At 36.1% G+C, this 13,850-nt stretch overlaps 1 protein-coding gene across 6 annotated transcripts; it reads left to right on the forward strand.

Moving 5' to 3' along the window:
- The first annotated feature begins 1,356 nt into the window (after positions 1–1,356).
- LOC107044926 (slowpoke-binding protein) lies at positions 1,357–12,031 on the forward strand. Of its 6 annotated transcripts, XR_001461384.1 has the most exons (10): positions 1,357–1,537; positions 2,097–2,518; positions 5,070–5,239; positions 5,850–6,115; positions 6,837–7,131; positions 7,565–7,656; positions 9,864–9,989; positions 10,201–10,274; positions 10,367–10,472; positions 11,784–11,851. XR_001461384.1 is itself a non-coding variant. In XM_015267008.1 (9 exons), exons 2-9 carry the CDS (start codon positions 2,166–2,168, stop codon positions 11,899–11,901), a joined length of 1,494 nt encoding a protein of 497 aa, XP_015122494.1. In that variant the 5' UTR covers positions 1,357–1,537; positions 2,097–2,165; the 3' UTR covers positions 11,902–12,031. The 6 variants fall into 6 exon arrangements, 5 of the variants coding, with proteins under 5 accessions (XP_015122494.1, XP_015122495.1, XP_015122496.1 ...); XM_015267008.1 differs by lacking the exon at positions 10,367–10,472 and having other exon boundaries at positions 11,784–12,031; XM_015267009.1 differs by lacking the exon at positions 10,367–10,472 and having other exon boundaries at positions 9,864–9,983; positions 11,784–12,031.
- Positions 12,032–13,850: the final 1,819 nt, after the last annotated feature.

Genomic DNA, 13,850 nt, shown 5'->3' on the forward strand with positions numbered 1-13,850 from the left:
TGCATTTAAAAAAAAGTATTGCGTTTGAAGACCAAAAAAATGCTTCCATGTAGAAATACGTTCGTGAGTAGGAATGCATAGTGTCATGACTAATTACCACATAGTCAATTCAACAAAACACATAATTTCAACACATAGACAATTCAACAGATCGGGAACTCAACATCCAGGGATTTCACCACATGTACTCCCGCAAAAATAAAGTCAACCCAATGCTCACTCACTACACGTTCACCTTAACGCTATCTTCTTCGATATCTCCCGCCCTTTTGTCAACAATTTATCCTCATATTCAATTTTCTCCATGTTCGTGCCTCTTTTCTTATTTATGTATTTTGATGATGATTGCTCGATATTTTCACATGATGATATCATTTATTAACAAATGTTTGGATCGCTTCCCTTTCAAGTTTCTCTTCCTCTGAGGAATGCAATGTAATTGTATCATTATTATCTAGGCGTCTTATTTCGTTAAAAATATTTTGCAAGCGATTCATATAATCTATGATATTCTCATCGTTATTTCTAAATATACTGTCCCGCTCAACTTTGTATTTATTGACTGTGCACAATGGATCAAAAATTTTGCGCAGTTTATTTTCTAATTCCTTCAAGGATTCAAATTCTAAAAATTCAAGCATGGGAGCATGGGGCAACATGAAACCGTGGGAAAATCTCGTCATCTAAAGGAGATAGGACATTTTTGAAGAGGACCTTTTTTGTAGCTTGTAAAATTCTCTACAAAAAAGGTTTTCATGAAAATCCTCCTATCTCCCTTAGATCAGAAGATTTTCTTGCTGTTTCATTTTGCCCCACCGTCCCCTACTCTGGCAAGACCTTCAAATTTCTGTCTCATAGTATTAAAAATACAGATGTTTAAATATATGCTGATGAAGTGTCAATGTCCTGAATTTTATTTTGTTGAGTTTGTTATGTGTTGAGTTATCGTTTGCTGAATTTACATGTTGAATTTGTTTTGTGTGGATTAGTCATGGAACCGGAATAAATGTTTCAACAAAACTTTTTCCTCAACCCCTCATCCTGTAAAAGTCAACAAAAAGGAAAATATCAATCAATAAAATCAAAGCAACGTGAGATTAATTGCATTGCCCTGGCATTAATGAACTGCTAAATGCATTTATAATTCAATTCCTGAGACCCGTGCGACCTCGATATACGCGTGAGTACGACGTCCCGGTCATCGCGCAGCCACCAAACATCACTTGTAGACACATGTACACACACTTGCGTAGAAGAGAAAATCTGTGTCATGCTGGGGTAGAAACCATTCGGGAGTAGTTTGTGGGGTGGTTGGCAGTCGCATATTCTCAGTGATCAAGCGTCCCTAGTATCAGACGGATGCGCCAACTTTCCCGCGCTCACCTCGAAGGAAAGACAATTATTTAAATGACTTTCAGTATTACAATTATTTTTAAATACCGTCCAATCCATCTCTGAATTTTGTCTCCCATTTCGTGTCGGGGAAACGTGAAATTGTGGACGCATTGAGAGAATTATTATGCTTTCTAAACCGAAGGTAAATATTGTTTCATTACTGTTTAATTAGACAATTGAGTTGGAAAATTTTGAGAGGAAGGTAATTTGGGAATAATTTTATAATTTTATAATTTTAAAAGTTCATTTTTTCATAAGACTTTATTATTTACCACTTCTAAATTCATTGTTTCAATAATACACGGAGAGAGATTTTTTAGAAAAATTCTAGTGCTAGGACGGGAAAAGAGGCGCAAAGTGACGGCAAGGAAAAAATTCCAGTGCTGGTAATAGAAATTTTATTGGGAAAACGTGAATTTTTCCCCGTATTTCTGTGAAAATTTCACAGAAATCCCCAGAAATTTTACCAGAAATACCAAGAAATTTTACCTTAACAGCACTAGAATTTCTCACAGCCGATGGATTGTGATTTTTTACAGTACTCGTACTAGAATTTTTCTAGAAAATTTTTCTCCGTGTACAATCCTGTCGATTCAGCAGAAATTTCCCCTGAAACATTCAATTCATATTAACTTCCACTTGAAATTTATCTCAGAATTCAACCTTTAAAATTCGAGGTGTTACTTTATGGAATATTCTAGGGACCATTTCACTCGGGACCAATCAAAGTTGATCAACACCTCCTAGGGAGAAATTGAAGTGAATGAAAAATGTTCAATTTATATACAACGCTGAATAAAAAAGACGAGGAGAACGGCACTCGTCGCCGTGAATCCGATGTCACGGGACACGACAGGTTCTACCAGGAACGACCTCGATCACGTCGCAAAAGACGACCCTCGAATAGACGCACGAAAAGTGCAATTGAACTTGATACAAATGCAATTTTAACAGCCCAAGCAAATCATGCGCGACGTAATAGGAGTGCGAGCATCGAAGGGGGTGAAAGTAGTAGCAGTAGTATTGAAGACAGATTTCAATTGACAATGAAAATTGATAGCCTCGCTAAGCTACTTTTCAATCGGGTATCAGCTGCGAAAGCATATCGGGACAACGAAATTAGGTAATTGATAAAATTATTTTGGTTTTATTATAATTGTTGGGTGATGTCTGCGTGTTAGAATAATTAGTGTTGCGTGGCGATTTTATATTTTCCGACAGGGAAATACAGTGCATACACTGAGAGGAAAAATTATTCCTGCCAAGGATTGATATTCTCGTCAGAAGATAATATTTTTTCAGAACGAATTTTTCCAGGACAGTCATTTTCAGAGAGTCCAAGTCTATCCTCAAAAATTAGTGATATTGAACAATCTGATTATTATGCTACATATGACCTTGACAAAATGTTCTCCGATATCTTCCGGATTTTACAAATTGGCGATTTTCTCAGGTAAAGAAAATTGGAATAATTCCAAATGTTAATAATTATTATTGAAGTTTCTTCGAGGTCATATGCAGAAGAATATTCTTATAGATCACCATAATTCTCACGCTTGGAACTGATTTCGGAGCACCTGGAAATGACTGGCCTGGAGAAATACGTTCCAAAAGAGATATTTTCTTCTACTAAGAGTATGAAAACGATATCACCAATAACATTTTCTTGGAAGGAATAAATTTTTTTCTCAGCGTACTCCCTAAGATTCCAGCGTCGGGGGTAAGGACCCCACGAGTTTAACTGAACGGGAAGCCCCTACTTAGATATGTCGATGGTTTCACTAAGGAGAAGGAGAAACAGAGAGAGAGAGAATCTCTCTGTTCCAATCCTCCTGTATCACTAGTGATCCTACTGCGCATTCCTATCGCGCAGAGGAGGCCACACACTAAGGGATAACGGAAGCGGTCGCAAAAGTTGTTTTTTTTCATTAAAATTTTCTCCGATTCTATCCACTATGAATGGCTAAAATATTAAATTAAATTTTTTTCGTGGGTGGAAATTGGAAAAAATATGGTATGACCGCACAACTTAATCAACCCCTTCCTCCCCCGTTCGTCCAAAAATCTCGCAAACTGCAGAGCATCCTCCGCCCCCTCTCCTATAATCGTGTGACGTGATATTTGAAAGCCCCGAAAGAACCTTTGTCTCATGAAATTCTCTCCGAAAAAATGTCTCTTGACGATGTTTTTTTTTTCAAATCACTCGAAGGAGAAGAACTTGAGAAAATCGCGAAAAGGCATTCACAAAAGCCTCCCGAAATTCCCATTTTTCCATGAGTCCCTGGCCATTCGCCATAATTTTCTGCATCAAAATATCGTAGAAACCCAAGTGGATCCCATGTCAATAAGAAATAGACTATTTACCAACCAAATCCCCTCCCCGCCCTCAAGTACCCGTTCACTGCGAAACTTTCGAGTCAACCGTACCTACTTCTTAGTATGACACAGTTTGTCGCGTAGTTGAGATACGACTCATTATGACCCTCGAAGTTTCGTAAATAATATCAAGTCCTGCAGCGCGAAATGAAAATTGTCGAGATGAATTTTACGCTTGACACGCATCGAGATATTAAACTCCAATCTCTAAATCGTGAGGGAAATTTAATCCTCCTGCCTCCTGTGCGAAGGTAAAGGAAATAATCTCATTAGAGTCATGATTAATTGGAAAATGAGGAATTGAAGGAGAGAATGCACTCAATGAGAATCCATTATTATTATTGTTTTTTCCGTTATTCTTCGCTTATTATTGGATGAAGCCATTTATTTTGTCGCAGTCGTAAAACAACTTGGCAGAGTAGGAATGACTGTAGAGTAACTGGTAATCCTTCTGTAGGAAGAGTAATCCGCTTTTGTTGTGGTTTTAGACGTGAGAGTCAGGATAGCTCAGTTCCACTGGATCCAAGGTACTATTGATTTTGTTTATTTATTGTTAATTTGAGGAGTCGAAAGAGGGTCAAGCGGGACGGGCACAGTCAGGCCTGACCAGTTATTTGATTTTTTTACAACAACTTTAGTACATGGAGGATGTTTTGCGGCCGTCAAACACCGCTTATGAACCTCGTCACGAAATAGTATATAGCTCTCAATATCCAATGATAAGAAATTAATTCTTAAATAGCATAAAAATGATATAATGATATGATCAGAATCCTGTAACTTAGGAACAAAATATTTCTCGGTCATCTTCACTTTATGAGAGATATTTTTATCCGCTTCTGGAGTCAAATATTTCATTGTTGAAAGAAAACCGATTATTCATGTTTGCAACTTTTGTTATTTCGAATAAAACCAGTTCTATTCTGGTAATTGTCAATTTCCCATTTTATTGGCTCAAACAAGACTTGTTTAAATACTTTTTTCTATCAAAATCTCGCAGTTTTCCGCACGTTCTTTTAGTGAAAAAGTATTTAATCGACAAATATCGATAGATTTTTATTTGCCAGTAGAAATAATTTCATCAATATTTTTTTGAACAGAATTTTTCAGCAAAAAACAGTCCTTTATTGAACTTTTCCAAGTCTCTTCCTATCGTAGTTCACAAAATAATTTGAAAATGCATTTGGAGGAATTTAATGGTTGAGAATAAATTAATAATAAATGGAAAATAATCCCAAAAATAGAATTTTGTTTGAATAAATTCCGTCTAATTTATTCATGTCTTCACTCGCAATTAGAAATGGTAGATCTAATTACGAGTCATTGGACCAAGGTTCCTCCTTCCGCGAGGAAAGTGGTGAATATCTGGAGATGGAGAAAAAATCGAGGGACCATGCACTATCTGTCTGCGAAGTTTACATCCAAGGGAGCTTACGATATAATCTGATTAAACAGCTCTGCAACGTTGGTAAGATATTTATAATAATCCCAGAGCAATAGGAGATCCCACTAACAATCTATACTGCTCCCCACGAAAGAATGGTCTTGGATTTGAGTGGTGGGGGATATGAGTCATACCTCAATTCAAGATAGTGGGAGGCCAGGACCATTCTCCCGTGTGGACGACTATACCTGGGTTGAGGGATAACACAAAATTCTCGTTTCTATAAAAATTATCGTTTTGGAATATTTTCTCCTTTGATATCAATTACTTGAATTTCTTTGATAATTCAACTTGAAATATTAAAAAAAGTAATTCGTAGTTGTACTTTCGGGCATTGTTTTCATTTCGGGAGAAAAAGAAGTTGTTTATCTGAAAAATTGGGTACACTGAACCATTTTTTACTGCATCATTTTACGCTTCTACACGTCTAACGGACAATAAACAATAAGTTTTTTCACACTAATGATAAATTTTTTTGTTTGATGAACCTGTGATGTTCTGATAAATTTTCGTAAGCTCCCTTTTTCTTAAGATTATCGTGAAACAATGTATGAATAAATTTTCCAATGTCTAACGAATTCATGCTACGATAAATGACATGCAATTAATATTATTCCTCACTACGTAATTATAGGCTCTCGAGTCGACAAACATTGGTTCGCAGTTCGTGACACAACTCTGAAGACCGACAGGCTATTGACACTAGTGCCATTGAATCGAAATTGTCCACTCACCGTCTGTTCGTCCACTAAAGATGTCCTCAACAAGTTATTTCTGGCTCTGCAGCATCCGTATGTGTGTCCAGTATTTGACCTAGAGTTCATTGAGTTCGAGGGACAGAATTATGTGATTCTAGTTCAACCCATAAATCAAGGCAGTATGAAGGATCTTATTTACGGGGTGAGTCGCAATTCATTAATCAATCATGCAATCATTGATCTTCTTTTATTGATTATTTCAATGAATAATTCAATTATGAATGATGGTTTATTCCTATTTTGCGCCGTCTATACATTTTTAAATTAAATGTTGTGTAAAAATTTTACAACTAATTAATCATCATTATCGACAAATTGAGATCTTTTGTTCTGACAAAAGAAATTGTGAGGCTCTTGAAGTTGTGTCAAAGAAATTTTCAACAAGACATTCTGCTCTATACTTCTTTCTCTGTGAGATTACAATTAAACGATTTCATATATTTTATGAGTTTATGGAAAACAATAATTTTTTCATCGACAAGCGACGATTAAAAATTGCATTTTCTTACACGTAAATTACTACAATTTTTATTCGATGTAACAAAAAAAAAGAACGATTTTGCTCACATTTTCATCGCGAGTTGAATTATTTAAGAATAATTCAGTAGCGAAGCGGTAAACCGAGTTAAGTCTATTTTGACTATTAGTCAGTTTTTGCTGAATATCTCGGAATCTAAGAGAGATAGCAAAATTTTTCTAATGACTTTTTTTATAACGCTCTATTGGCTCTACAAAAAAGGTCATGACAAAAATCTTTCTATCTCTTTTAGATCCCGAGATATTCGTCAAAAACTAGCCAAAAGTCAAAATCGACTTAACCCGGTTTACCGCTTCGCTACTGAATTATAACATTGAATTTCCAGATCGAGAGAAACTGCTGGAATGCGGATTGGAGCCACAAGTACACGTCCCGTGGAAAAGGTCTCACATTACCCCAAATTCTGCAAATGGGAAGACAAGTTCTCGAAGCTTTAATATTCCTAAAGGACCGTGGTTTTCCAACGGTGACGCACTTGCACTCTGGCAATGTTGTTATTCAAAACGGTGTCGCACGTCTCGCAGGACTTGAGAATTCACTCTTGGGATTTACCAGTCGAATTCATCCAGTTGTCACCTCTCGACCGACCCCTCGTGTCGCCGTAGACAGCATTTGCTTCGGTACTGTCCTCATAAATAATATAACCAATGACACACAATTTCACTTTCGACTCACACTTTTTATTGAATTTTACTTCAGCCGCGGCTTACGTTTCAAAACGTAATTTGTCCGTTTTTTTCTGGTAATTTTTATTGAATTTTTCTCTCCGTGCAGAGATACGAAGCGCTGTCACTCGACCGAAAAAACTTCTCTGACTATTTTGTCATACGCATTGGAAATGACGGAAAGATTCCGAGAATCTTTATTTTTTTAAATTCTTACTTTTCGACTTCATTGCAGATATTTTGCATTCCCCTTGAATCCGTTGTCTTCTTATTCTTATTTCTGAATTAATAAATATGAGAAAGAAATGTAGAGTGTCTCGATTAAAATTTAAATGGTTTCCTGAGGGAAATGAACTTTTGTATACTGAATTAATATTTTAATATCTAGGTCATATGCTGTTTGAGATGTGCACGGGTTACGAGCTATGCGCTTTCAAGCCGTCGTCAGTTCACATGGCAGATCTTGAAAAATATCCAAAGGTAAAGATTGAAAATTCTAAAGAGGTGAAGAGACTGGTGTAAGAGTTTATTGGAATATACAGAGCATTCCAAAACGAATTAAAAAGAAATATACGGAGAGTAGCTCGGATGGGGAGTATTTGGAGACAAAAAGCCTTTTTCAATTTTTGTTCCCGACATTCCGTTGACTGTTGTGTGGATTCACTTCAGTACTTGAAGAAATATCGAATACCTGAAAAAATTGTGCTTTTAAAAAGTATTTTTTTGTATGCACATACAAACTCCAGATTGACAAATGAAAGATGTTGATTTATCAATTAAATCGACACTTATCGCAGAGCTTACCATTCCCCCTAAAATCGGCCGTTTCTTAACCTTTGCCTTACAATATAATTAATATTTATGAATTTGAACAGATGAGGCTCCATACAGGTTGAGATAACTGATCAATTCCCTAAAAAATCGGCCCGGTCGCGCGCTTCGCGCGCTCCCTCTTTAGGGTATGACCGGTAGGGGTTGGTGGAATTGGATGTGACCCATTACGGGTCGCACCAATGACTTCCCGACCATTTGTTTTTTCTTTCATTAATTTTTAACTTTTTTATTATGTATTTATTCAATCCTTTTCTCACATTTCTCCGAGGAAATACCCATAGAAGACAAGAAAATCCGTGCGCGTGCTCGCACTCACACCCACTCCCATGCACACACATCGCCGTATTCCGCATCGAGAAAAGATGTAATTTATCAGAAAAGTAAAATTGTTTCTTGAATGTATATCGATTTCAAAAAAAGCTAATGAACTGCTGATTAAATGTCTTCCAGTATTCCATGATTTGTGCGTTATATCAAGATTCATCGTTTCTAACAAAAAAAACTTGAAATCGCATCGTTATGCACGGAGAAATGGTCTCGTTTACAAAAAAACGCTAATTTTCGACTTTTTTCCAAATGTTTTTTGGAAAAAACTGGAGAAACGCTGAGACGATCGTCTCCATAATCTAATCAGGTTCAAGTCACATGAAAATACAGCGATTAAAAAAAAAAATTCAAATCGCATCGTTTGTTCAGGAGGAATCGTGGCACAAAATTTTTGTCACAGACGTACGCACACACATACACACATCCACACATACAGACAGGTACCTGAAAAGGGTCAGAAGTGGTTCCAAAGGTCATGAAACGTGGAGAAATGCTTAAATTTCCACATTCGATTTTCGGGGTCATTACAATAACTTCCTCCCTTCGGGTCGGGAAGTTAATAAAACTTGGTTCCAATTTCTACAATTTTTTTCACCGATGTTATGCGTGTTTAGCCTCAGGATCTTCTACTTCTGAAACGGACAATACCATTTAGTAACCATTTTCAGGGTTATGCATGCACTCGATACTTTTTCATGTGTTTTGATTCGTAGAATCCGAATTTCAAGGTCATTTCGCCGACAACTGATGAAAAACAAGTTGTTAGCAATTCGATTTTCGAAATCGAGGTTTCTCGGAAACTATCCAAAGTAGGAAAAAATAGTTCGGATGAAAAATATGCCTCTTGTCAAACTGAACATGAATGCGTTTATGCATTGTTTTGCTATTCTAATTATTTCCGATAATATTGAGGGTGAAAAGAATCGTCAGTAGTACGACGCGCGGTATGGTCGGCCGCGCAAGGTACTACTATCCTTTTCAAAAGTGTAGTCCGCAAACCTTCGAGGCTTGTAATTAGGACTTGGTCAAAGTTCATTAATTTTCACGGCATATGAAAAACATGTTTTTTTCATCTTCTTATCATAATAGCGCAGAAACTATCGGATGAAAAAAATTAAACTCCGGATTGGTGTAGAGTAATATTCAATCTAATTCAATCTAAAAAAGTGTAGTCCACAAAGCTTGTGGACTACACTTTTGAAAAGGATATACCCTAAATACATTCCAGTGTGAAATTTGTCATCCGGATGTCTCGGAAAATAATTCAGATACGAAAAGAATCTATAAATGCAAATATGTTTAGTTTGACAAGGGGAAACATTTTTCATTTAAACTGTTTTTCTTACCTTCGATAGATTCTGAAAAAGATCGCTTTCAACAATTGAACTGTTAATAACTTTTTTATTGCATCGCTTGTTGACAAAACGTCTCTGCAGGGACTATATCTTCTTACTTGTTTTTCACTGCATCACTTCAGATTTTATGCACCTCAATAATTGAATCTATTAATTGAAATGAATCCTCAGGTTGGTGATCTGATGGACCTCATATTTAACCAACCAGGGGGTCATTATCCCAGTGTCGAGGAGCTGCTGGTCCACGATCTATTCCGCAATATCGATCTGCGCGAAATGCGAAATGCACCGGTAAATGTGCGTCAATTTTTATAGATTATCTGTAATCTAAAATCGAACAATCAACGAATCCTGACAGATCAATTCAGTTTCAGACATGTGCATATTTATACTTGCATCTCTGTTACGACAAAAAGCACATTGAAAAATGAAAAAAATATGAAGAAAAAAATTGATTGCTCGACTTGCGGACGTTTTTTCAATATTAAAAGGTCTTTTAATATTCCAGATGTTTCGCCCGATACTCATGCCATCAATTGTGGCCCTCCTCGAAACCATAAAACGCCACAACAATAGCAGAAGGTATTCTGTTGTTTTATATCTGCGACTAATTTCCTCTTCATCATTTTCATTTTCTTCTTTATCCTTCTTTCATTGTTTTTTGCATGCAACAGGCCGTCTCGCGTGATAGAGGCGATTTATTGAGTGCTCCACAGCGGTAAAATTTCGAACCCAAATTATTTATATGAGCAGTTCCACGTCAAAACGGACACCTAAAAGGTTCGATGTCGCGGATTTTCTTGCTGATTTTTTCCTGGAAAGTTGAGCATTAGACGAACATTTTGAAAAAAAAAAAATCGAAAATATTAATAATTGCGGGAGTTATGATTTCTTGAAATTTCCTTGTATTTTTTTGATGAAATTTTTGTTCTCAGATTATCATTAATATCCGAGCCCAGATTAAAACTATCAAATTTCTCTTCACCACACTCAACCCCTCACGTACGGGCTCGGTATGTCATACCGACCCATGCAAAAACGCACGGCTCTTTTCAAAATTGAATATTTCCGAAACTATGGCCGATAATAGGATTAATACCATTGGGAAGGTGAATACTGTAGATTCAATTATATATTTTATTTATAATTTTTCATTCATCAGAAAATGTGGGATGCGAAGAGTATTGAGCGTGTGGTAGACTTGGTATCAGAAAGGCCCCGTACGTGAGGGGTTAAAAAACATGAAAAAATCTTCATCCCAAAAAATCAGATGCAAAAAATCACAACTTGAAGATTATCGAGACAGAAATTGTTTCATTTAAACAAATAGAGGTTTCAGTTAGTAATAATTGTCATGTTTTCAAGAACGAAATATTTGACTCCAGAGGCTATTCACTCCCTTGAAATGGTGCCTTTTCGGAATGACAACAGCATAAAGTGAAGTTAATTAAGAAATATATTATTCATAGGTTCAACTTGTAAAATTGCTATCATATCATCGTTATTATTATTATTATTATTTGTTTCGTGTTTGCTTGCACAGAATATAACGATTTTTTGGACCAACTAAATGCATTTTTGAGACGAATTGTTTTATCACGAGATATGTTCGACACGAGATGCTTAGCAATTTTTAACGTACGATTCCCTGGTTTAAACAATACTTGTTTGAGAACATGATTTTTTCCTCTCAGCGTATAGAAAGTGACTTATCGTATCAGATTTTTTCATACGTAATGGCACCGAAACCTAATATCGCAGAAATGAGAGCCGTCGTTTCAATCCAATTTTATTTTGTATGAATATATTCAAATCTATTGGCGATGATGCAATTTTTGTAAGGGTTTTTTTAGCCAGAAAAATTCCTTTATCAAAACTTTCTCATTTGTTATGGCTTCAAAGATATAGAAAATAATCGAATCTTGAATTCAACTCAATTTTGAATAGAAGAGATCGAAAAAAATCATAGAATTTCCAATAAAATTCGTTAACGAATGTCTTGGACTTTAGTATTATTTTTTTTAGTACAAAATTACCTCGTGCACTTCAACTTATTAAAAATTTGAACTATTGATTTGAGACTTTTTTTAGAATTCCTAGCATCATTCCTGAAGAAATGATATCACTGCAGAGTCCAGAGGCCCAACCCACTAACACCGGACGTTTTCTCACCGAGATGTACAACGAAATAACGAGTACAACTCTGTAATTCACCAATTCCTCAGTGAAGTAGGAAAATCCAACGAGTCGATTTCTCGCATTTTGTTAAATATAAAATTATCTCAATAATGAGTGATTATTGGAGAAAATGACAAAATAGTATATTTCGATACAAGTGCGACGAGGTAAAACACCCCGTCGCACGTGTATCCGAACTATATTTTTCATCACGCTGTGCGAAAAAGTAACTTTTTAGGCACGCTTCGCGTGCCTAAAACGTCCCTTTTCCACACATTGTGCAAAAAAGTGTTTTTTGGCGAGCCGAAGGCCGAAGGCTCGTGCTATAAACCTCCCACGAGCCAAAAAACACTTTTCCGCACTCGTAATGAAATATACTATTTTGTTCGTGATGTTACGTTCAGCGAGTGCCGAACTGTGCCATTTTTCGTTTACTAGTAAACGAAAAGTCTTTTCGTTTACAAGTTTCGACTTTTCGTTTACTAGCAAACGAAAAGGCACTTTTCGACACGGGCTGAACGTAGCAGCAGTGACAGAATAGTATATTTCCTAACGAGTGCAAAAAAGTGTTTTTTGGCGAGTGGAAGGTTTATATCACGAGCCGAAGGCGAGTGATATAATCCCACGAGTTAAAAAACATTTTTTCACGAGTTACGAACTAGTATATTTCGTAACGAGTGCAAAAAAGTGTTTTTTGGCGAGTGGAAGGTTTATATCACGAGCCGAAGGCGAGTGATATAATCCCACGAGTTAAAAAACATTTTTTCACGACTTACGAACAATATTTTTTATCACAATGTGCCGAAAAGTTCACTTTTCGTCACAGCGTGATGCAAAAAAATATACTTCACACATGTGGGATGGGGATTTTTTAGTCACTGGGCCCGAAAACCGCGATTCTAATCTCGCTTCGTTCGCCCCGAAATCCGCGATCGCGGTTTATCGGGCCTAATGTCATAAACCAGTTCTCGGAAGGTTGATCAATTACAAAAAAAAAATGGAAATGTCTCTTGACATTTCCATCTAAAAAACACTAATTTCTGAGATAGAATTTGCTAAATTGACAAAAATGTAGAATTTCACTTGCTACATTTTATCACTTTGCCACCGAATTAATAACCAAAATGGTCATTATTTTTTTTTATCTGACTTAAATTAGTAATCTGTCAATACTAATATGATTGATGTCTGAATAAATTCAATAAATATAAATAAAAAATATGTAAAAAATGGATTAAGGGACCTTGAGATTGGCGAATGAACGACAATCTCACTTTAAATTATGTGAAAAATGTAAAAAACCTTGAATATTTTTGTCTTTATGCATTAGTTAGACGGAAAAAGAGTACTCACGTGATGTACCAGAATAAAATGTCGATTTTTCTGTGAAGAAAATCTTTTTTACTCTAACCAGTTTTAATTCTATGTGAACGGGGGTAATTATGTCTAATCAATAAAATAGTTTTTCTCAATAATTTCATGATTGACAGAAATATGCAATAAATATTCAACTCAACCTTACCAACGGACACCCAAAAAGACAACATCAATGATAAATATTTCATCACACCAGCGAGTGCGCTCGTCATTGCAAGAGAGTGACACATATCAGGCGATGAACCTCGCCAACGCAACCAAGCGCTGTCAAAATTGGAGAACGGACAGGTCGATCCCCTCAAAGAATAAGAAGAGGGAAAAATCACACCATAATTTCCTTCAATCAAAAGTCGAGTTGTGTAACCATCCAGAATTGAACCGCTCCATATTTATAATCAAGTTTTCGTAATCAAGTAGTAATTATTTTTTAAAAAATTTAAAAAAAATTCTAAGAGAATTAGAATTTAGAGAGAAAAAATTTTTCCGCTTCACCCAGCCGGGAATCGAACCCGGGTCTAGAGAAGTTGTACCATGCCATATTTTCTGACGACGTCATGGCTTTACATGAATAATCATGCAAAAATCAAATAACAGAAATATCTT

Source organism: Diachasma alloeum, unplaced genomic scaffold (assembly GCF_001412515.2).
Source record: "Diachasma alloeum isolate Michigan unplaced genomic scaffold, Dall2.0 Dall_scaffold_00840, whole genome shotgun sequence".
In the NCBI taxonomy this organism is placed as follows: domain Eukaryota; kingdom Metazoa; phylum Arthropoda; class Insecta; order Hymenoptera; family Braconidae; genus Diachasma; species Diachasma alloeum.